Source organism: Ceratotherium simum, chromosome 14 (assembly GCF_057802395.1).
Source record: "Ceratotherium simum simum isolate JZ-2026a chromosome 14, ASM5780239v1, whole genome shotgun sequence".
In the NCBI taxonomy this organism is placed as follows: Eukaryota; Metazoa; Chordata; class Mammalia; order Perissodactyla; family Rhinocerotidae; genus Ceratotherium; species Ceratotherium simum.
The window spans coordinates 26,505,557-26,528,162 of NC_141913.1; the positions used below are offsets into that span (position 1 = coordinate 26,505,557).

Sequence of the window (22,606 nt, forward strand, 5' to 3'; positions counted from 1 at the left end):
GTCTCGTGGTTGTGAAGTCTCTAAAGTTCTGTGATAACTGAGGAAGACTCGACCTTCCTTGTAAGATTTACAAGGGATGACCTCCTTGTGATTATGTAGTTGGGATGGCATGTGTTCAGACATGTCAGTTAAAGAAACATAAAAATCTATGTATAGAAAATTTAGATTTTTCATATAGTTACAGAATGCTACCATAAAACCAAATGGATTGGGGCCGGCCCAGTGGCATAGCGGTTAAGTTCATGCATTCTGCTTCAGCGGCCCAGGGTTCGCTGGTTTGGATCCTGGGTGCAGACCTACTCACTGCTCATCAAGCCATGCTGAGGCGGTGTCCCACATAGAAGAGCTACAGCTCTACAACTGTGATACACAACTATGTACTGGGGCTTTGGGGAGAAAACAGAAAAAGAGGAAGATTGGCAACAGATGTTAGCACAGGGCCAATCTTCCTCAAAAACAAAACAAAACAAAACAACCAAATGGATGGCATATTCTGGGTTAAGGTTTTATGGGACAGGAATAATGAATATACAATTACATTGTGAAACTTAGAAGGACCATTGTCTTTCCTGCCCACCCCTGTCACTTTGAAATTGAGAAGGGCATTTTAGGCATTCACCTGTGAATAACATGACCCCTGGGCAAGATGTTAATACACCTACCTATATTCTACTCTGAGCCTGGCATAAATTGAAAAAAGAGAGAAGGAAAAAAAAGGCTTCGTGTTGTTGCAAAGCAGTGACCTATTCCTGTTGCCCCAGTTTCTTTGAATGGGTAGAATCTAGAGAGTGTTTCAAGTATCTTTGTGTTGTTTAATCCTGTTTTTTTTTGTGTGAGGAAGACTAGCCTTGAGCTAACATCTGTTGCCAATCCCCTTCCTTTTTGCTGAGGAAGATCGGCCCTGGGCTAACATCCATGCCCATCTTCCTCTGTTTTATATGGGACACTGCCATAGCATGGCTTGACAAGTGGTGTGTTGGTGCACAACTGGGGTCTGAACCCGAGAACCCCAGGCTGCTGCAGTGGAGTGTGTGAACCCAACCGCTATGCCGCCAGGCTGGCCCGTTTAATCCTGTTTTTAATTTTTCACTTGATATAACCTGCATGCAATTTGATCTTGTGATATTTCTAGTCCCTTAGTTTGTTGTATTTTAGAGAATACCAGGGACTGTGACACATACTGAACACTACGTGTTAGAAGAGACTGATTTCTTTTACAACTAGTCGTTTCCTAACATGCAACCTTTACTTTTTAAAAAGTTAAAGGGATATTAATAATATGTCCATTAATTTGGTGTATCTTTATGGATTATGGATTAATAGATACATTCCTCTTCTCTCTTCATATGTAGTTATGTTTTAGACTTAGTCCGTATAAGGGCTAGAAGTTACCTTACATTTAAATCCTACAAGGGAAAAGATTTTTTAAGTTTTTTTTTTTTTTTTTACCTTGTTTAAGGGTGCATTAATCTTTTTTCCATAGCTTAATATGCAAATCTGGCTACTTCCTGAGTACGGTTTAAATTGCTTCAGGCTTCTTCCATAGGCATAAATTGAACCTGTAGTTAAGTGTCTGGAAGATGTTTGTCATCAGTCACTAGAGAGAATTCCCTACTAGAAAAGAAATAAAAGTATTCTCTCCTAGAAAAATAACCATATGTCCATAGCCTTTTAGTGAGGGATCAGCTGCCTGGCCTTAGTCTGTTGCAGAGGTCAGCGTATATAAATTGCTTACTAAATTATGTGTTGTGTTGTATATGGCACTTAAATATAGCTTTCTGGGGCTGGCCTAGTGGCGCAAGCGGGTAAGTGCGTGCGCTCCACTGTGGTGGCCTGGGGTTCGCCGGTTTGGATCCTGGGCGCACACTGACACACCGCCTGTTAAGCCATGCTGTAGTGGCGTCCCATATAAAGTGGAGGAAGATGGGTATGGATGTTAGCCCAGGGCCAGTCTTCCTTAGCAAAAAAAAAAAAAAAAAAAAGGATTGGCAGATGTTAGCACAGGGCTGATCCACCTCAAAAAAAAAAAAGTATAGCTTTCTAACAGGTAAAAAATAGCTTTCTCTGCTTTGTGAGTAGTGTGTACGTGTTTCTTCCAGATGCAGTTTTCAGTCTCTTTGCCTTCACCAACAAAATCACTGCTGTGCACAGTAGAATCATTTGGTCCTGTGATTGGAGTCCTGACAGCAAGTATTTCTTCACTGGGAGCCGGGACAAAAAGGTAGTTTTTTAAATTTAATGTTTTTTCAAATGCGAAATAATATTATTACAGATATGTTTGGATAGAAAACACATAATCCTGACTTTCTGATAGAACTTTTAAAAATTTACATCTTCCCTTCTGTGTTTTTCATATACATAGATAAAAAAGGCTTTGCTTACTTTTAAATTCTATAAGTACATTTCTCTGAAATATTAAGTATGAAAAGAAGACCTTTCAGACACAGCTTTCATCAAATAGTCCCACTGGGAAAAAAGTAGTAAATGAAGTGGATCAAGGCTAACAAACCAGGGGCGGGCCCCATGGCGTAGCGGTTAAGTGTGCGTGCTTCGCTGCTGGTGGCCAGGGTTCAGATCCCGGGCGCACACCGACACACCGCTTGTCAGGCCATGCTGTGGCAGAAACCCGTATAAAGTAGAGGAAGATGGGCACAGATGTTAGCCAAGGGCCAGTCTTCCTCAGCGAAAAGAGGAGGATTGGCATGGTGTTAGCTCAGGGCTGATCTTCCTCACACACACAAAAAAACACTAACAAACCAGGAGAGCAGGAGGGGATGGAGGGGCATAAGGAGAAAAATAGTTTCTACTTTTCTTTTTCATACTTTTATGAATTAAAATGTTTTTCTGTAATGAATGATTTTTTTTTTTTTTTTTTTTTATTTTCCCCCCAAAGCCCCAGTAGATAGTTGTATGTCATAGCTGCACATCCTTCTAGTTGCTGTATGTGGGACGTGGCCTCAGCATGGCCGGAGAAGCGGTGCGTCGGTGCGCGCCCGGGATCCGAACCCGGGCCACCAGCAGCGGAGCGCACGCACTTAACCGCTAAGCCACGGGGCCGACCCTGTAATGAATGATTATTCCTTTTTATTCAATGGAGGAAGCAATGTTATGTGTGTGTCCCAAGCTTTGAGAAAATCAAAACAAGTTAGCTAGCAGTAGGTTGTTGACCATGACCTTCGTTCTGTTCTCTGGGAAATGCTCACCTAGTTCCTGGTCTTTCCTCTGTGTTCATACTCTTTAAAATGTCGTTCCCTTTTGCTGCAGTTCCTGCAGTCCAGAGGTGGGGAGGCAGCTGAGCATTTCCTTTCCTCTCCCTGCCCTCTCAGTCGTAGTCATGCTACAAATTACTGGAGCAGAGAGCTAGCCCTGGCATGCTGTCGCTCAGTGAAACACTGAAACATCAGCGTGGAAAACGCTTTCCCTCAGACGTCACTTCTGTTCACCTACTTATTCATTTCTTCCTGGCATTTGTTTGCCTGCGTTCTGCTAGTTGCTTCTGCCCTCTGCAGTCACGCCCAGTAGCAGATGGTCCAGTTGTAACTCTCAGGGATATGTCAGGGCTAGAATGGACAAAGCATCATGTGCTGCACATTTTCAGAAACACGGTCTGCTTGCTCGGACAGAACCTTCCTCTTGGAATCATGCTTTCGTCCTGCATTTCGCAACTACTACCTGCTTCACTGCCCTCTCTATTTCTTTGTGACCAGTCACACCCCCTTGAGGCATAAGCTTCCAGGAAAGCCTTCCTTATGCAGGATATTGTCAAGGTTAGGTCCTCCTGACAGCTGAGCTGATTCCCTGTGCAGTGGGTGGTGTAGAGGAAGAGCCAGGGACTTGATTGGCCCTCATACATTTTGTGGTAATTTCTTGGGGAGACGCATGAGCCCCTCAGTGAGAACATGATCGATAGACTCTCGCTGGATTGGAACTGGTTTCCTGTGTAAAGAGCATGCTAGATACCCCCTGGTCTCTGATCAGGGACAGTCCATCTTTGGACCAAAACACTTAGGTAGTTGAGGTCTAGAGACTTGTTTCTGCTACACTGTGGCTTCTCTGTGATGCTTGAAATGTTCTGCAGTCCTGGAACACAAATGTAAATGATGCATTTTTTTAAATGCCAGACCATTATCGGTACCATGGAAACTAATGCATTGCTAGAACCCTTGCAAAGAGAATGCTTTACAGAGTTTGATCTGTCTGTCTTAGGTGGTTGTCTGGGGTGAGTGCGACTCTAGTGATGACTCCATGGAGCACAGCATCGGCCCCTGCTCCTCCGTCCTGGATGTGGGTGGAGCTGTGACAGCTGTCAGTGTCTGCCCAGTGCTTAACCTTTCTCAACGGTCAGTCTCTGTGGGGCTTCGTTTTATGTTTTCTTTAAGAAGACCACTTGGTTTCTTAACATGTAGCCCTCTTATACTTTCATTCTTGGGTTCTCTTAGCTTCCGAGTTGCATTTTTTTCCATAACGCTTATGTTTCTCATAAGAATTTTTAAATTGATAGAACTTGATGATATTCACAGTGGTGAAATAGAGATTGGGAGTGTGGCTCAAAGGGTCTTATTTCACCAAATTTAGGAGTGTGGTGCTTTCTCTGTAACAAGTGTCTTCAGTAGAATGAGGGCCCCTACAGCCAGCCAGGGCAACATGGCTTGTGGGCTTTGCCAGCAGAGGACAGAGGTAAATCTGTGTGTACCCTCAATGGAGAGAGGAGGCTTCTTGAGGGCACAGTAGAGCAGTGCATCGTGTCCTGGGCTGGCGCTTTTAAATAGAGTCCTTTGTAAGCCAGAGACAGTTGGGAACACTGTGAGGAGCTACTTTAGAGTCATGGTAGAGATAACAGAAATCCATGCTAAATTAATCACTGCCTTCCCCCTTCTCTTAAAAACAGATACGTCGTTGCAGTAGGATTAGAATGTGGAAAGATTTGTTTATACACCTGGAGAAAGACTGATCAAGTTCCAGAAATAAATGACTGGACTCACTGTGTAGAAACAAGTCAAAGGTATTTTCTTCCTATTTTTGCTTCCGTCACATTAGATAGAAAGCATGGAGTCTTTAGTTGCAAATTTTATGCCATATTTGCATGGAGAGGGACACACATTTCTAGTTATAGTGCTTACCACTAGGTACCTCTGTGTTCTGTGGTAGTCTCTTGAAATCAATGTTTGTTACTATATTGCACTTGGTGTTTTGTTTTTTTTTTGTGAGGAAGATCAGCCCTGAGCTAACATCCATGCCAATCCTCCTCTTTTTGCTGAGGAAGACCGGCCCTGAGCTAACATCTATTGCCAATCCTCCTCCTTTTTTTTTTCCCTTTTTCTCCCCAAAGCCCCAGTAGATAGTTGTATGTCATAGTTACACATCCTTCTAGTTGCTGTATGTGGGACGCCGCCTCAGCATGGCCGGACAAGTGGTGCGTCGGTGCGCGCCCAGGATTTGAACCCAGGCCGCCAGTAGCGAAGCGCGCGCACTCAACTGCTAAGCCACGGGGCCGGCCCTGCGCTTGGTTTTTAAAAGTTTGCTTCACCACATTGCTTGTTTGCATAATATTGTCTTTACAGACAATACATTTGAGATGAAAGTGATTTTCATAATGGTGTGCTTTAGAATTTGACTACAGTAGATGCTTAATAAAATTTGATTCAAAATGTTGGTAATTTTTTGAAATATTATAGATTGTGTTTTGGTAGCTACATCTTGTGTTTGAACACTTCAGCTCGGATCCCGTAACAGAGCAAACTCTCAAGTGCCCCTCAAAGCCACATGACTGCTTTCAAGCACAGTAAGTGCTCGCTAAGCCTCACACCTGGGCATGAACGTCTGCCAACTCAGCTGGCTTAGAGCACCTGCCATTTACAACCTCCTCCTCACCCCATCTGCCCAGACAGCAGGGATCATTTTTTAATGTAATTTTTAACCCATTTTATTCTTTTAAAATGTCTAAATTTTCAAAAAGTCAACAGTATCATTCTGTCAGACTTTCTTAGGATTCCTCAACCTTCATCTATCCATGCTGTTCAAAATATAATTTCAAATACAATTCCAAACGACAGTATCATGATGCAAGTGATGGGCTTGATGGAGAGACTTGTGAGCACATGTATTGTACAAGATAGTTCACCCATGGGAGCTTGTCTCCTTATTGGCAAAGCATGTCAGTGCTTATTATAATTGTATTTGTTAACATGAGGTCTGCCTTTATTCCTGCTGCCCTCATGACGTCTCTCCTGCCTCTCTGATGCTCGGTTTAGCAGTTGATATAGTTCATGCTCTTGGCTTACTAAAGAGTGAAGTACTCCAATGAAATTCCATATTCCAGGCGTTTGAAATCATCTCTCTTCCTAGGCTCCCCTCCCTTATCTTTTCCTTCCTTTCACCTTGCCTGCCTACAGTGCTCACTCTGCCTCTGCCTGGTGCCCAGATCACTTCTGTGGCCCGAATGTGGGACACTGGCAGGAAGTCCCTTAAAGAGCATGGGCAGGGGACATGTGCAGAATTTGAGTTTTTCATTTTAAGATTTTTTTTAGTCATTATGGTGACTTTGGATTTGCAGGCACTAATTCCTGACTCAACACACATTATTTGGATTGTTAATATTCAAGTTACCAAATTTCAAGTACCTTTCAAATGAAAGTTTTGGCTAGTAGTGAGATACAAAGGTACTAGAAGCAAATACTGCCTTTAAGGTTGGGTCCTCAAACTCCGTATCTTCTAAATGTGATCTGTTAACATGCTGGATTTAAAGAACCATTCCAAAAAAAAGAAACATACCATCTCAAAGCTTATATAGCCAAATAAGTACTGTCCGTCGAAGTAACTCCCGTGGGAAGCAATATACTCGCTCTGTATATATGTGTGTGTATGTGTGTGTGTGTATATATATATGTATATATATATACACACATACTTGTTTCAGTGATGTCACTATTTCAAATCATTCTTTTAATAAAATGAGAGAACTTTAATATAGATCAATAACAAATGAGATTCCAGTGATATTGTTGTCAATTAAAATATTTTTGGAATTTCTCTTTAGCAGTTGTGTTCAAAACTAGCTTGCTAGTGGTGCAAGAAACCCAGTTATAATACCTTTTATAGTTTTACTCATTTTGATCGCTTTTTTTAAGCTCGGCATTCATTTTATTTATAAAGCTCATCTCCAAATGACTCTTGACTGCTTTCAATGATCAAATTCATTTTCAAAGGAAGATAAGCTATCATTGAGAATACTCAAGTCATAGTCTGCATAAAGTGGAAGCATTTCCTTTAGAAGAATTTCAGGAAACATTGAGGCACAGCAGCATTGTTGAAATGTGTGTAACCTCCCAGAGTGGCCACTTGCAAGTGCTCACAGTCATTTGGTTGCATAGGTTCTGGTGTGCTGCTTTTTAAAATGTATTTCATTACTTAAGGGTTATACTTCATCCCTTCCTATCGATTCTGAGAGTGCATCTGGTGACAGGGACTCTCGGCATCTGAACGCATGACTTGTGTGCTCTGGTATTGTTTTCAGTGTTTACTGCCTTAAAACCTGTTTAAGTTTTTCACTTTATACTTAATTTTTTTATACTTATATTTTATACTTTATTCTTGTTTGGTTCGGAGGTCTAATTTGCAGGTTAAATTTATAGAGGATGTTATATTTTCATAGAGATTTATTAATCTCTATGTTTGGTAGCCTTCTAGGTCTGCCTAGAAGAGGGGGGAGAGGGCATTAATATGAGCCTCTTGTTCAAGGTCATGCAGTTAGAGGTCACATTGGAGACCAAGGTTCTTTCACTGGATAATTTAGTAAATCTTTCACTATCTTTCCTTACCCAGCAGTAAAAAGGTGAGTAAGAGTCTATCCATGTCACAGGATATCAAAAGAATAAAATAATCTAGAATATGTTGTGAAGTTGGAGTTCTTAAAAGAAACACATTTAGTATTGTTATCTGAAAGACTGATTTTAATAGCCATTTCATGACTTCCATTGATCATTAATACTAAATTTGACAGAAATTCATTGTCTATTTCTTGCTCTTTTTGGTGGTGTCCTTGGTCAGTGAGCAAGATAATGTAGTGTGACGGTTTAAATAAAGAGAGTAAGATTTTTTCCAAGTTAAAATAAAATTGCTAAAATATTAGTAATGGCATTTGAAAACCTGTATATTTTGATTTTTAGGTTTTGACTTCCATTTATGTTAACAAATTAATAGTTGCTGAGCATACAGTCATGTATCACTTAACAACGGGGATAAGTTCTGAGAAATGTGTCATTAGGTGATTTCACTGTTGTGTGAACATCATAGAGTGTACTGAAGGGGAACAAAATTTGCCACCTCTAAATGTGTCTCTTTAACATGAGAATTATTTTAGGCTGATTATTTTTAAGAAACAAAAGACTCAAAGTTTTTCTTGTTCCATCCCCCTTAACTACCTAAAAGAATTCAGATTAAAAACCTGTCTCAGGAAGTGAGCTATCACCTTAGCATGACATGAACTAAGTGGTAGACAGGGAGGAACCTAGAAAAAGCCTGTTGGTTGGGCTCCCCTCTGTGTTCTTCTGTTTCTTTCTTGTGAGGAAGATCAGCCCTGAGCTAACATCCATGTCAATCCTCCTCTTTGTGCTGAGGGAGACCGGCTCTGAGCTAACATCTATTGCCAATCCTCCTCCTTTTCTTCTTCCCCAAAGCCCCAGTAGATAGTTGTATGTCATAGTTGCAAATCCTTCTAGTTGCTGTATGTGGGACGCAGCCTCAGCATGGCCGGAGAAGCGGTGCGTCAGTGCACGCCCGGATCCGAACTCGGGCCGCCAGCAGCGGAGAGCGCGCACTTACCTGCTAAACCACGGGGCCAGCCCATGTGTTCTGTTTCTGTGTAGCCAGACAAACACTTGTTTTCCAAACATTTGCTCCTTTTCACCTACCTGTGAATTGCCTTCCTTCCCTAACTCTCCCCACCCTCAACATCTTCTTTTGTCTTTAGCTAAGGATGGTATTTAAGGTGAGGGCTTGAGCCATTTTGGTGAGTTACTAGGTTTTCCTGGGTTTCTGCCATGGATACATGTTATTAAACTTTTGTTTGTTTTTCTCCTGTTAATCTGTCTCCGGTGAATTTGATTGTTAGACCAGCCACAAGAACCTAGAAGGGTGGAGGAAAATTTCTTCCTCCGTTACAGTAATTACGCAAACCTAGATGATATAGCCTACTCCACACTTAGGCTACATGGTACTAATCTTATGGGGTCACTGTCATATATGTGATCCATTGTTGACCGAAACATCATTATGCAGCATGTGATTATACTGATTAAATTAACATGTAGGTGAGCACCCAGTAAAATATTTTAAGTCGTAGCATACATTCATTTCATGATTTCTCTCTCTTTGTTTTAGTCAAAGTCATACACTTGCTATCAAAAAATTATGTTGGAAGAATTGTAATGGAAAAACTGAACAGAATGAAGCAGGAGGCGCTGAATGGTTACACTTCGCAAGTTGTGGTGAAGATCATACTGTGAAGATGTACAAGGTTAACAGATGTGCACTGTAATGGACTTAACTACAGGCATATAGTCATTGATGTCTTAAAATATTTATCATGTAAATAGATAACTTTTCTTTACCTCATATCAAGTTTCATTTTTAAGTCTCATAGCCATAGTAGTTGAGTCGCAGATCCTTTGAAATCTGATGAAAGCTACAGACCCTTTTCTCAAAATTGTTATGTATGCACACACTCTCAGAACCTTGCCCATACTTTCAGAGATTCAGGGATTCAGACCTGCATCCATGTGTCCCAGATTAAGAACCTCTGTTCTTTCTTTCTTTATGACCGAATTTGCCTAATTTTGTGTTATTTTGGGCCTTTTCTTCTCATATGCCCCTCTTTGGGACATTTCATTATTTATTACCCTTTTCAGAGGGAAGACATAGAAAATAAAAAGAAATAAAACCCAGATTACTCAGTTTTTATCTTAATTTTTGTAAATAAACAGACCACACAAAGTGTGGCCTGACTCACCAGTACACACCAATGATTCTAGGAATTTCGCAGATGGTTGTTTGAACTGCAGGCTGTCCTTTCCTTTATTCTTTAAAAGTCCATAGATTCTTCTCTTCAGGCTTGGCTTAAAGTAGGATATCCTGACATTTAAACTGATAGATGTAGGGGCCAAAAAATGGAGTTCTTTTTTTTTTTGTGAGGAGGACTAGCCCTGAGCTAACATCTGCTGCCAATCCTCCCCTTTTTTCTTGAGGAAGATCGGCCCTGAGCTAACATCCGTGGCCATCTTCCTCTACTTTATATGGGACACCGCCACAGCATGGCTTAACAAGCGGTGTGTCGGTGCGCACCCGGGATCCGAACCTGTGAACCCCGGGCTGCCGCAGTGGAGCGCGCGCACTTAACCGCTTGCGCCACCGGGCCGGCCCCAAAAATGGAGTTCTGAATCATCTGAATTTCTGTGAAGTCGCATAGATGAGTCATGAGAGTAAAGGATGTCCCCCAGGGAGAATGAGTAGTGGGAGCAGAGGGAAGAAGAAGGTACTAGAAACAGAGTGTTGGGTCTGCCAGCTGAGGTTTGGGAGGCAGGCCATGAGAGATGGGAGCTTGGGAGTTGGGTGGAGAGAGGTTATAGAGAGGGTGTGAGAGGCACTGCAAAGACTGACGTAGGAGTGGAAGCTTGCCCCGACCCTGATGGAATGTGGAGTAATCTGGCAAATTGGCAATTAAATGAGTACTGTACGTAATAAATGTGCTGAAAGAAAAGAGGTGAGGATTTTCTTGGTGGGAGTTTTGCCATTCTCTAGCATGACATTTTTCCTTCCAAAGGAGTTAACTGAGATTTTGTCTAAATGGATGTTTCTAGACCAGCACTAGCAAGTATTTCCAGTCCAATAGAAATATAATATGAGCTACACATGTAATTTAAAATTTTCTAGTAGCCACATAGTAAAAGTAAAAAGAAACAGGTGAGATTTATTCTAATGACACATTTGTTTGAACCCAATATATCCAAAATAGTACCGTTTCAACATATAATCAGTATAAAAAATCATTGAGATATCTTACACTTTTTTTCGTATAAAGTCTTTGTATAATACAAAGTGTATTCTACACTTAGAGCCCATCTCAGTTTGGACTGGCCACATTTTAGGTGCTCGGTAGCCACATGTGGCTCGTGGCCGTCCATATTTGGACAGTGTGGTTCTAGACTATTGAGTCTATGTAAACTTGTCTTATGCCCTCAGGTGTGTGCGCCTCACGGTAGTGAGCATCTGAGCTTCCTAACCTCAGAGATCAGGATGCCCTGGACTACAGTTTCCTTGCTTATCAGCTAAAGGCTCTGAGTCTTTACTCTCATTGGCACACAGGGATTTGTTGTGATCCAGTGCGTGCAGGATTCCACGGCAGATTCACTGGACTAACTTAGTCCTTTAGAGCCTTTTCCAGCACTTAACCCCTTAAGTTTCCCTGAAAGCAGGCCTAGCCTTGGAGAGACTGAGTTCGTGGTTGGTTATTGTTTTAATTTGTCGCTTGAATTTGTATATGGACAGTTTTCCCAAATTGTCCGGAAGCATATTCCTCAGTAGTCACTTGTGTCATTCAGTTCAGTAAGTGGTTAGAGGACTTGCTGTACATTTGGGCAGTCTGCATTGTAATTCATACACATACATTGTAACTTTACACATGCATGTCTTAATCTGCTAAAGGAGCACCCTCTGAACTATATTATAGTAATTCATAATATCTAAAGCTAAAAGGCACTCTTGAAACTTTGCATCCGTATTCCCCCTGATATCTCATTTCTTTGCCTGATTCATAGCATCCAAGTTCAGATTGATGCCAAGGTTCGGCCTAAGTAGTTGCTGTCTCTTGACCTATATAACTTTCCTAGATGGAGGAGAGGTGATTGGGTCGTTGTTCCAATGTGTACTTTGGACAATAAGGAGCCAAATCACTGTCTTCCCAGTAGCCTTGGGGGAAGCAGAATTGGTTATTGATTCCAAAGAGAGAATGTGGGAATTGGAGGGGGCTGAGCAAATTCAAGAATAAAATAAAAGGACAGGATCATTCTCTTTTAAATTAGAATTCCTGGCCACCTTAGCAAATCCTTGGTTGACTGTAAGAGGAATGCAAGGCCTTCTACCCACTTTTGTCCAAATCCTATGTATTTCTCAAGGCAGTCTAGGCGAGGGTTGGAACCTGAATTTAAAGAATCAGAAGTGCATTTGAGTCCTGGCTCACACTGGCTGTAACTGGGTAAGCTTTCCCCCTCGTCTCTGCAAATGGCGATAATATTAGTGTATCAGTCTGACTTGGATTCAACTGTGTGTGAAAGGAAAAGCAATATGTATTTTCTGGCCAGATAGAGGTTTTCTCTCTCAAAAGGAGTCCAGGTAGGCAGACCAGGATGGGCAGGGAGACTTCTCAACGTGATCAGGGAACCCAGACTCTTTTTCTTTGCTGTCTGCCGTTCTCAGTGTGTGCCTTCCTCACTAGAATGGCTGCTTCGCCTTCTGCCAGGATCTCTGCGTTCTAGCCAGCAGAAAGGAGGAGGGCATAAGAAAAGGCTTGTCCCTAACTTAAAGAAAACTTGAAAGTCCACATAGTTCTGCTTATTCTCCATGGCCAGAATTTAGTCTTATGGCCATACCTCAAGAGAGGCTAGGAAATGAAACCTTTATTGCAGGTGGCCATGTGCTCAGCTGAGAATTGGGGTGCTTTATTCTGGAAGAAAGAGCAAATGTTAGTTCCATTTCATAAGAAGTAACCACCTGGCAGGGTTGTTTCGAGGATTCAATGAGCCAGTACATGAAAAACGCTAGCCCAGGGTCTAGATATAAGACACCAATAATTGGTGTCTGTTACTAGTACAATTAAATAAAGCTCAGCTCATGTCACTCCCATAGAGCCTTTATTAATGCTCTCGTTTCAGGTATTCTTTCATTTCTCTGAATTCCATAGTATTTTATTTTCATTTATGGCATTTGTCACTTCCTATCTTTTATTTATGTATGTCTTAAGTTGTATCGATTAGATACTCTCTGTAGTAAGAAAGTTTGTCTCAAAATGATACAGGAAATTATTGGCTCACATAACTGAAAAAACATCCAGTGGTAAGACAAAGTTCAGGTATAGTTTGATCAGGGCACTGTTTCCCTTTCTCTGATTCTCTCAGCTCTGCCCTCTCCATGTGTCTGTTTTCTTCTAAGGCTGCCCTTTCTCATGGCCGTGAGATGGATGAAAGCAGCCCCTGAGCTTATAGATTTTCTTGCTCATATCGAAGGGAGTAAACCTTCAAACATTAAGTCCCTAGCTTTACTCTGACCCAAACATCCTGAACTAATCGCAGTCAGGGTAGAGTGACACCACACATTGAGTGGCTTAGGCCTGCCCATGTGATCTAGCAAGAGCCATGAGATTACCTATTCTGGAGCTGGAGGCAGGGTGGGTCCCATTAGGACCACGTGGCTGCTCTATGTGGGGTGGTTTTCCAAAGCAAAGTCAGAGGGGCAATGGGTGCTGGGTAGCCAACCAATCAAAGCCCACTATACAAGCCTCCTGAAGCCTAAATATCTGGGCATCAGGTTTGTTTTCTTGTTCTTTGCTGCATCTAGCACAAATATCAAATATTTGCTGAATTCAAGGATAAGTAAGTTTGACAACACAGATGGCTGGCTGACAGAGGAAGCATTCTCCAGTGTAATCCACCAGTCGATAAATAGAATAATTAGTATCAGATCCTTCCCCTGTCTTGGTGGCATAAAGGACTAGGGGGTAAAGAGCCAGGAAAGAGGTGTCAACACAGAAGGGAACAAGAAGCGGGTAGACTGGCCCAGGAAACTTGCCCCGGAACCAACATAGAGAAGCTGAGACCCCAGGAAAACAACCTCCGGAAGAGCACTGGGCCCTCCCACCCTCTCACTCCTGTGGTCTGCCTAGTACTGGCGCGTTTTTGTTGTTTTGAACATTATGGGTTAAGATAGAATGGAGCCTTGTTCTCAACTGTCATGATTCCAAGCTGCCCTTTTAGATTTTTTTTTTTCTTTTTTCAGTTTTATTGAGAAATAAGTGACATGTCACTATAAGTTTAAGCTGTACAGCATGATGGTTTGATTTACATATGTTGTGAAATGATTACCACAGTAGGTTCAGCTAACATCCATCATCTCAGATAGATACAATAGAAAGAAGAAAAGAAAAAAGAAAAAAAATTTTCTGCTTGTGATGAGACCTCTTAACAACTTTCCTAAATAACATCCAGCAGTGTTAACTGGAGTCATCACATTGTAGATTACATCCCTAATACTTATTTATCTTATAACTTTTGACCACCTTCCTCCAGTCTCCCCTTCCCCCACCCTCTGCCTTTGGTAACCATAAATCTGACCTCTTTTTCTATGTTTTGTGTTTTCTGTTTTTTTTTAGATTCCACATATAAATGAGATCATACAGTATTTGTCTTTCTCTGACTTATTTCACTTAGCATAATGCCTTCAAGGTCCATCGATGTTCTTGCAAATGGCAGCATTATCTTTTTTATGGCTGAATAATATTCCACTGTGTATATATGCCACAACTTCTTTATCCATTCATCTATTGATGGATGCTTAGGTTGTTTCCATGTCTTGGCTATTGTAAATTAATGCTGCTATGAACATGGGGGTGCAGATATCTTTTCGAGTTAGTGTTTTTGTTTCCTTTGGATATATTCTAGAAGTGGAATTGCTGGATCATATGGTAGTTACATTTTTAATTTTTCTGTTTTTTTTGTGTGTGAGGAAGATTAGCCCTGAACTAACATCCGTTGCCAATCCTCCTCTTTTTGCTGAGGAACATTGGCCCTGGGCTGACATCGTGCACATCTTCCTCTACTTTATATGAGACGCCGCCACAGCATGGCTTGACAAGTGGTGCGTTGGTCTGCGCCTGGGATCCTAACCCTCGAACCCTGGGCCACCGATGTGGAGCACGAGAACTGCCACGCCACTGGGCTGGCCCCACATTTTTAATTTCCTCCATACTATTTTCCATAGTCACTGTACTAATTTATGATCCCACCCACAGTGCACAAGGGTTCCCTTTGCTCCACATCCTTGGTAGCATTTCTTATCTCGGTCTTTTTGATGATGGCCATTCTAATGGGCCTGAGGTGATGTCTCTTTGTGGTTTTAATTTGCATTTCCCTAATGACTAATGATGTTGAGCATCTTTTCATGTACCTGTTTGCTTTTTGTAACTCTTCTTTGGAAAAATGTCTATTCAGGTCCTTTGCCCATTCTTTAATTGGGTTATTTGTTTTTTTGCTATTGAGTTGTATGAGATCTTTATATATTTTGGATATTAACCCCTTATCAGATATATGGTTTGCAAATATTTTTTCCCATTCCGTAGGTTGTCTTTTCAGTTTGTTGATGTTTTCCTGTGCAGAGGCTTTTCAGTTTGTCCCACTTGTAGTCCCACTTGTTTATTTTTGATTTTGTTGCTTGTGCTTTAGGTGTCATATCCAAAAAATCATTACCAAGACCCATGTCAGGGAGCTTTATTCCTCTGTTTTATTCTGGGAGTTGCATGGTTTCAGGTCTTACATTTAAGTCTTTAATCCATTTTGAGCTAATTTTTGTGAGTGGTGTAAGATAGGGGCCAGTTTCATTCTTTTACATGTGAATATCCAGTTATCCCAGCACCATTTATTGAAGAGACTATCTTTTCTCCGTTGAGTATTCTTGACTCCCTTGTCAAATATTAGTTGACTGTATCTGCTTGGGTTTATTTCTGGGCTCTCGACTTTGTTCCTTTTAGTTTCTGTTCACCAAAAAGGTCTCCTGTCACTCTAGGGGAGGGGGCTTCCTGGGGTTTCTGATCTTTCTTTCCACTGTTCTCAAGTTGTTTCTACTTTCTACCAGAGCTTCTACTCTGCCAGGCTTTGGAGAGAAACCTGCTCGATTGCTGTCTCTCTTATTACTTCCTGTTGTGCAGGCCCTCTTCTGATTTCTCAGGGAACAGAATATCTAGGTCAGCAGGTTCTCCTTGTTAGGGAGGTATGCATTTCACTCTAGCAGGAAATCCTAAATTAATTTCATTATCCAAACCAAATTCAACCTACTCTGAAACAACCACCCCCATCCCAACAACTTGGCAGGAAATCTGATCCATCATAATTTCAGCCCCCAACTATCTCCATGATCAAGAGGCCCCGGGGATTGAAGCCAGTGGAAAACCTCTACCCTTCCTCACTATGTAAGACTTGACCTTTATATCCCCACTGAGATAACAGCTTCTCACCACATACCGTCAGCAAGTTCAACAATCCGTTTAGTCCTTGTCCTAAGTGGCCTTTCAGCCTTAGAAGGCACCCAGGAACTTTCTTCTGGCTCTTCTCCCGTCTCTCTGACTATACCTTCTCACCCGTCAGTGGCATAGAGGCAGACGCTGCTTAAATGTCACTGTCCTCGGGGCTCTGCCCTCTTTCCCTGAACCTCCAGAGCTCCTGGGGTGACCTCTCCACAAGCCCCGCCATGAGTTGTGTCTCCAACCCTAGACAGTCCTTCCTCAGCCCCAGGCCTGAATCTCCACTTAGATGTCCTGAACCGAGCTCCACGTTGTCCCCTGTGCCTGGTCCCCTTGTCCTTGCACCCACCCGGTCTCCCAGTCTGACAGTGCTGAGTCACCCTGAGCCAGGCCTCCTTCAGTCCCCATTTGTCCCTGAATTCCATCACTTCTGCACCATGTGGGCCTCAGATCAGTCCCTCATTGCTCCTTGCCAGGACTCCTGCCCAGCATCTGACAGGCAGCACTGCCTGTAGCCTCCCCACACTCAAGCGCCGCCTCAGTGCTGCCAGGGGTGTCAGACACACCTCTGACCCAGCCACTCTCCTGTAGGAACTCCCCGGCATCTTCCTGTCCCTCCTGGACCCTGGCCAGGGTCCTCTGCACTGCAGAGTCTCACACACTCCCTTTCCTCACTTCCTGTCCCCACCCCTCATTCCAGTACAACCACATCCTGTGCTCCGGGTCCTGCTTCCAGAATTTTCTGAGCCTTTTTGCATGTGGGGGATCCAAATTGACCACCCCAAAATGTGTCTCTTTGGCTTGATTATTTTTAAGGATAAAAAACTCTGAAGGAAACTTCTCCCTAACTGCCTCAAAGAATTTAAGATAGAAGGCCTGTCCCCGGAAGGAGGTATCACCATAGATAATTCTAGGTGTGGTAGACAGGAAGGCATCTAGCAAGGGCTATTTTATCAAAAGATCTCATTGTCTATAGATGGCCCAGCAAACACTTGTTTATCAAACATTTGCTTTTCCATCTCCATATGAACTGCCTCCCTCCCATTTGAAGTCCCAAACCACTACCCCCAACACCCTCCTTTGTCTTTAGCCGAAGATGGTATTTAAAGTGGTGGCTTTGGCCATTTTGGCAAGTTTTCCTAGGTTTCTCCCATGTATACATGTTATTAAACTTTGTTTGATTTTTCTCCAGTTATTCATTCTCATGTCAATTTAATTCTTAGACAGCCAGAAGGACCTAGAGGGTAGAGGAATTGTCTTCCTCCCCTACACGTACCTCCAGCCTTTGCACATGGAATGCTGCTCTCCCTCCCTCACCTTCTCGTCCAGGACCCTCTGGAGTCCCAGGTTGGGGAGGGTCTCTCTCCACAGCCTCAACTTTTTCAGGAAGCTCCCTTGTCCAGCGCTCTGCAGCATGGAGGGGTGATCTGCTGCAGACCCATCTCCTTCACTGTCCTGGGAGCCTCTAAGGCACATAGGTTGCCTTTTGACTGTTGTCTTCCCAGCACCTACCACGTTCCTAGCAAGGAGCAGCTCCCTAGTGATCACTGAACGAATGCCCCTGCCAAAGCCGCTTTTATCTTCAGTGATTCAAGCACAGTTACAAGAGGTTGTTGCTGGTTTCCCTGCCCCAATTCTCACCACCCCATCCAGCCTGGTCATGGCCATTAGACAGTTCTGCCTAAATCACCTCTTTTTTTTTTTTTTATTTTTTTTTTGTGAGAAAGATCAGCCCTGAGCTAACATCCATGCTAATCCCCCTCTTTTTGCTGAGGAAGACCGGCTCTGAGCTAACATCTATTGCCAATCCTCCTCCTTTTTTTCCCCCAAAGCCCCAGTAGATAGTTGTATGTCATAGTTGCACATCCTTCTAGTTGCTGTTTGTGGGACGCGGCCTCAGCATGGCCGGAGAAGCGGTGCGTCAGTGTGCGCCCGGGATCCGAACCCGGGCCGCCAGTAGCGGAGCGCGCGCACTTAACCGCTAAGCCATGGGGCCGGCCCCACATTGTCTTGAGTAGGGAACCAAGGTCAATGAGCTGGACCAGGGACAAACCCTCACCAAGGGAGAGGAACTTTAAGTACAAAATCGGGGCCGTCTCTCCAGTCTGACCAGTCTGACCTGTGGGTACATATTTTTCATGGTTCCCAGGTGAGAGAAGGCTGTAAGGAGGTACTGAAGAGCTGTTTCCCTACAAAGCTGTAAACTTTGGGTGCAGAGGCTGGCTTTGGGTGCAGTGACCCCAGCGTGGACCAGCTCAGGCTTCTCCCAGACCCCAGGGCCAGCAGCTGGACCAGGTGAGACCAGGCAGTGGCAGGCCCATAGCACAGGACCCAGGAGCTCATTGAATGTTGAATTGATGGGGGCTGGAGGCTCTGCTTCAGGCAGGGGGAGAGCAAGCAATCTGATTTCTGACAGTCTCTTTCTGGCAGGAGAGGCCCAAGGAGTCTTGGCGAAACGCACTTGAGAGTGCCAATTAGACGCTGAGGCTCCTGGTGTCCCCCCACACCCCACTTCTCTCCCTCCCTTCTTCACAGGCTCATTGCTATGGCCCAGGTCAAAGGCTTCCTCCTTTGGGGGGCCTTTCCTGGGCTCCCTGGTTGGGAGTAGCCTCTTTCTCTCCTCTCTCCTGTAATTCTACACCTGCATCTTGAAACAGCAGTAGGGCACTCAGCCCCCATTGCCTTGTGTTGTTCCCCTGTGTGGCTGTAGGCATAATGTCTTCACATCTTCCTGAGCATGCAGTGCCCTGGGCACAGCCAGGGGCTTAAAAATACTTCTTGACTAAATTGCAGTTCAGTGATTTTTCATGACCTTTAAATGAGTTCTGCACTGTACATCACAGGACACAATCAACAGAGTGAAAAGGTGACCTACAGAATGGGAGAAAGTATTACAACATATATCTGATGAGGTGTTAATATCAAGAATATATAGAGAACTCCTACAACTCAACATTAAAAAAACTAACAACGCATTTAAAAAAAATAGGTAAAGGACTTGAATAAACCTTTCTCCAAAGAAGGTATACAAATGGCCAATAAACACATGAAAGGATGCTCAACATCACTAATCATTAGGGAAATGCAAATCAAAACCACAATGAGATGCCACCTCACACCCAGTAGGATGGCTACTATTTAAATTAAAAAAAAAACAACAAAATCAGTGTTGGTGAGAATGCGGAGAAATTGGAACCTTGTGCACTGTTGGTGGGAATGTAAAATGTGTAGCTGCTGTGGAAAACAGTATGGCATTTCCTCAAAAATTAAAAATAGAATTATATGATCCAGCAATCCCACTTCTGGTTATGTATCCAAAAGAATTGAAAGCAGAGTCTCAAAGAGATATTTGTACACCCATGTTCATATCAGCATTATTCCCAATAGCCAAGGGGTGGAAGTAATTCAAGTGTCCAATGATGGATGAATGGATCAACAAAATGAGCTATATACATACAATGGAATATTATCCAGCCTTCAAAAGGAAGGAAATTCTGAACACATGCTACAACAGGAACATTATGCTAAGTGAAATAAGCCAGTCACAAAAAGACAAATACTGTATGAAGTACCTGAAGTTGCCAAATTCATAGAGAAAGAAAATAGAATGGTGGTTGACAGAGGCTGAGGCCAGGGGAGAGGGAAAAAGGGAGTTGTTATTTAATGGGTATAGAGTTTCAGTTTTGCAAGATGAAAGGAGTTCTAGAGATTGGTTGCACAGTGTGAATGTACTTAACACTACTGAACTGTGCAATTAAAAACAGCTAAGATGGTAAATTTTATGTTATGTATATTTTATCACAATTAAAAATGAAAAAAAGAGTTCTGACTGGACCCATTCAGATTATTCCCTAGGCAAGCGTGTCCTTAAGTAGCACTCCTGTGGATTTGGGATTTGTTACTTGGCCACAGAACACCTCAAGGAGAGGTACTCCTTACATTCCCAGAGAAATGACCTAGGCCCTCACTCCTCAGAGTGCAGTCAGTCCAAGGACCCCAGTCAGCCTCACCCAGGCTAATTAGAAACACAGAACCTCAGGCCCTACTCTAAACTTAAAGAATCAGAATCTGCATTTTAATTGGCTTCCAGGTGATTCATGCAAGTTAATGCCTGAAAAGTCTGGCCTACAGGAGATCCTTACTGGGAAGTAGGGCAATAAAAGGAGGGGTGAGGGGCACACACATTGTAGGCTTGCTGAGACGACCAATCCCACCACTATCCCAACTTAGAGATGGGGAAACTGAGGCCCTGAGAACCACAGTGGCTTGCACAAGAAAGGTTGCCGAACACACTTAACTGGTTAGGCTCTGGAGACTGACTTCCCAGGTGCTAGCTTGTCCATCTTCTGTGCGCCCTTGGTTAAGTTATTCTCTCTCTGCCTTCGCTTCCCCACCTCTAAGAGCTACCTCATAGATCAGCTTATTTAATTGTTGAAAAATTAGTACAGGTAAGAGCGTACGCGTGTCCAGTGCAGTGCCTGCTCTTATTGTTGCCAGAAGTCACCTTTTTACAGGAGGGAGTGCAGTGGAGAGAGTTCAAGATGGCATCAGTGCCCAAGATTCCCGCTTCAAGGATGATCAGAAGGTATGCTGAGGGGGGTAGGGTGTGCGGTGATGCTAATGAGCAAACACAGGCATTCATTCATTAATACATTCCTTCCTTCCAGAACCAGTATGAGTGCTCAGTACTCGGCGAGTAAGGTCCCGGGTATTGGCAGTGAGCGAGACGAGCTGAGGTGGTCTTTGGGCAAAGGCCACCGAGGCATGGAGTTGCCCGGGCTCCAGCTCTAGCGCTGCAGCCCCAGGAACCCGCGCCTTTGGCCAGGGCCACAAAGAGCTCCTCCCACGGTCTTTCTCAGTCCTGGTATTCAGGGGCTAGGCCAAGAGGGCAGGGCTGTGCACGGCCCTCCACGCCTCTCACAGTGGCCCACCGGGGCAGAACCCTCGGGGCGCTTTTTACACAGGCAGAGGCTGGGCGCAGGAGTCTGCCGCCCGCATCATCACGCATCCCAAGGCGTCTGCGGCCCACGCCCAGGGCGACTGCCCACCTGCTGCAGCGCAGGCAGTGAGCTTGTGGCGTGGGCGCCCTTCCCACCTCGTCCCACCGCGGTATGCCAGTGGGCCACTCCTGGACCCCCACCGGGCCCGCATCTGAGTCCCCTCCCCTTAGGCCCCCAGCCCGTTGCCCTCCTTCGCCGCAGGTTCCGCAGTAGAGCCCCACAACTTGATTTCACACGGAGCACCTTTCCTGGGACCCCAGTACTTGGTCCTCTTTCACTCCATCCCTGGAAGCTGGCCCCGCACTTCCCGCACGGGAGTTTGGCCTGTGCTCCATACATGAGGCTATGGTGCCCCGGGACCGAGCCGCTCTGCCTCTGGCACCAGGGATGCGGCCCGAGGGCGGAGCGGAGGAGGCGCTCTTGTCCCGAGCGACCCGTTTCGACGGTGCGCAGCCGCCGAGACCTTATTAACCAACCTCGTGGATCCCCAATATTTTTTCTCTTTCACCCTTTGATCAGCCGCATCCTCAGAAACGCCGAGCACACGCCCCACTGGGGAGCAGCAACCGGGGGAGTCTCCTTACAAACGCCCCGCCTGGCACACGAGGGTCCGGCCAGAGAGAGTGAGGGTCCCGGGCGCTGTGCGGGGCTTGGGCCCGGGAGAGTCGGGCGGGGAGGATCGCCAGGCTCCAAGATGCCGAGCAGGAAAACGCAGTTCGTTGCTTCTCCCACCAGCCTCTCCGAGGGACCAGAGATAAACGAGAACTTGTATTCCAGGTGTCTGGGGGCACCTCCGTGGGCTCCGTTGGGAAACTGTTCCGAGAGATAACAAAAACGGGCACTCCCTCCCCCCGCCCCGCCCCACCCCACCCCTGATGAAAGTGAAACTCCGTGAGTCAGCGCGCCCCGGCAAGCCTGGCGGGTCCCGAGAGGCACCGCCCTTCGGGCCGCGGACCCGGTGCCACAGGCGCGCGGGGAGGGGCGACCCGGCGCGGAGGAGGCGGAGCCGCGGCGGACCCGCCTGGGCATTTCCCGGGCCCGGGCGGCGCGGCTGGCAGGCCTGGGTCATGGCCGGCGGGACGGCGCAGCCGGGGGCCGAGCTGCTGGACTTCGCGCAGTTCCGGGAGTCGAGCGCGCGGCGGCTCGTCTATGGCTACGGCCGGCGCAGTCTGCGCGAACTGCGGGCGCGAGAATTCGGCCGCCTGGCAGGTGAGGCCGGCGGGGCTACCTGCGCGGGGCTGGCCAGGCGGCTGTGGGGAGCGCGCGGTTTCTGGAACCGACGTGGAAGGAGCTTTTGCTTCAGATGGGAGCGGCATTACCTCACTTG

The 22,606-nt window shown here is 44.8% G+C and overlaps 2 protein-coding genes across 2 annotated transcripts in view; both read left to right on the forward strand.

Annotated features, from left to right (window-relative positions):
* The window catches only part of ELP2 (elongator acetyltransferase complex subunit 2), a 48,037-nt gene extending 38,094 nt beyond the window's left edge, over nucleotides 1-9,943 (forward strand). Inside the window, exons 19-22 of the mRNA XM_004422465.3 lie at nucleotides 2,100-2,221; nucleotides 4,207-4,340; nucleotides 4,889-5,002; nucleotides 9,379-9,943. Of these exons, the coding sequence (XP_004422522.1) occupies nucleotides 2,100-2,221; nucleotides 4,207-4,340; nucleotides 4,889-5,002; nucleotides 9,379-9,535 (527 nt within the window). The 3' untranslated portion in view covers nucleotides 9,536-9,943. The remainder of the gene's footprint in view (nucleotides 1-2,099; nucleotides 2,222-4,206; nucleotides 4,341-4,888; nucleotides 5,003-9,378) is intronic.
* Nucleotides 9,944-22,222: 12,279 nt separating this feature from the next.
* Nucleotides 22,223-22,606, forward strand: part of MOCOS (molybdenum cofactor sulfurase) — a 54,630-nt gene continuing 54,246 nt past the window's right edge. Inside the window, exon 1 of the mRNA XM_004422470.3 lies at nucleotides 22,223-22,488. Coding sequence (XP_004422527.1) covers nucleotides 22,347-22,488 — 142 coding nt within the window. The 5' untranslated portion in view covers nucleotides 22,223-22,346. The remainder of the gene's footprint in view (nucleotides 22,489-22,606) is intronic.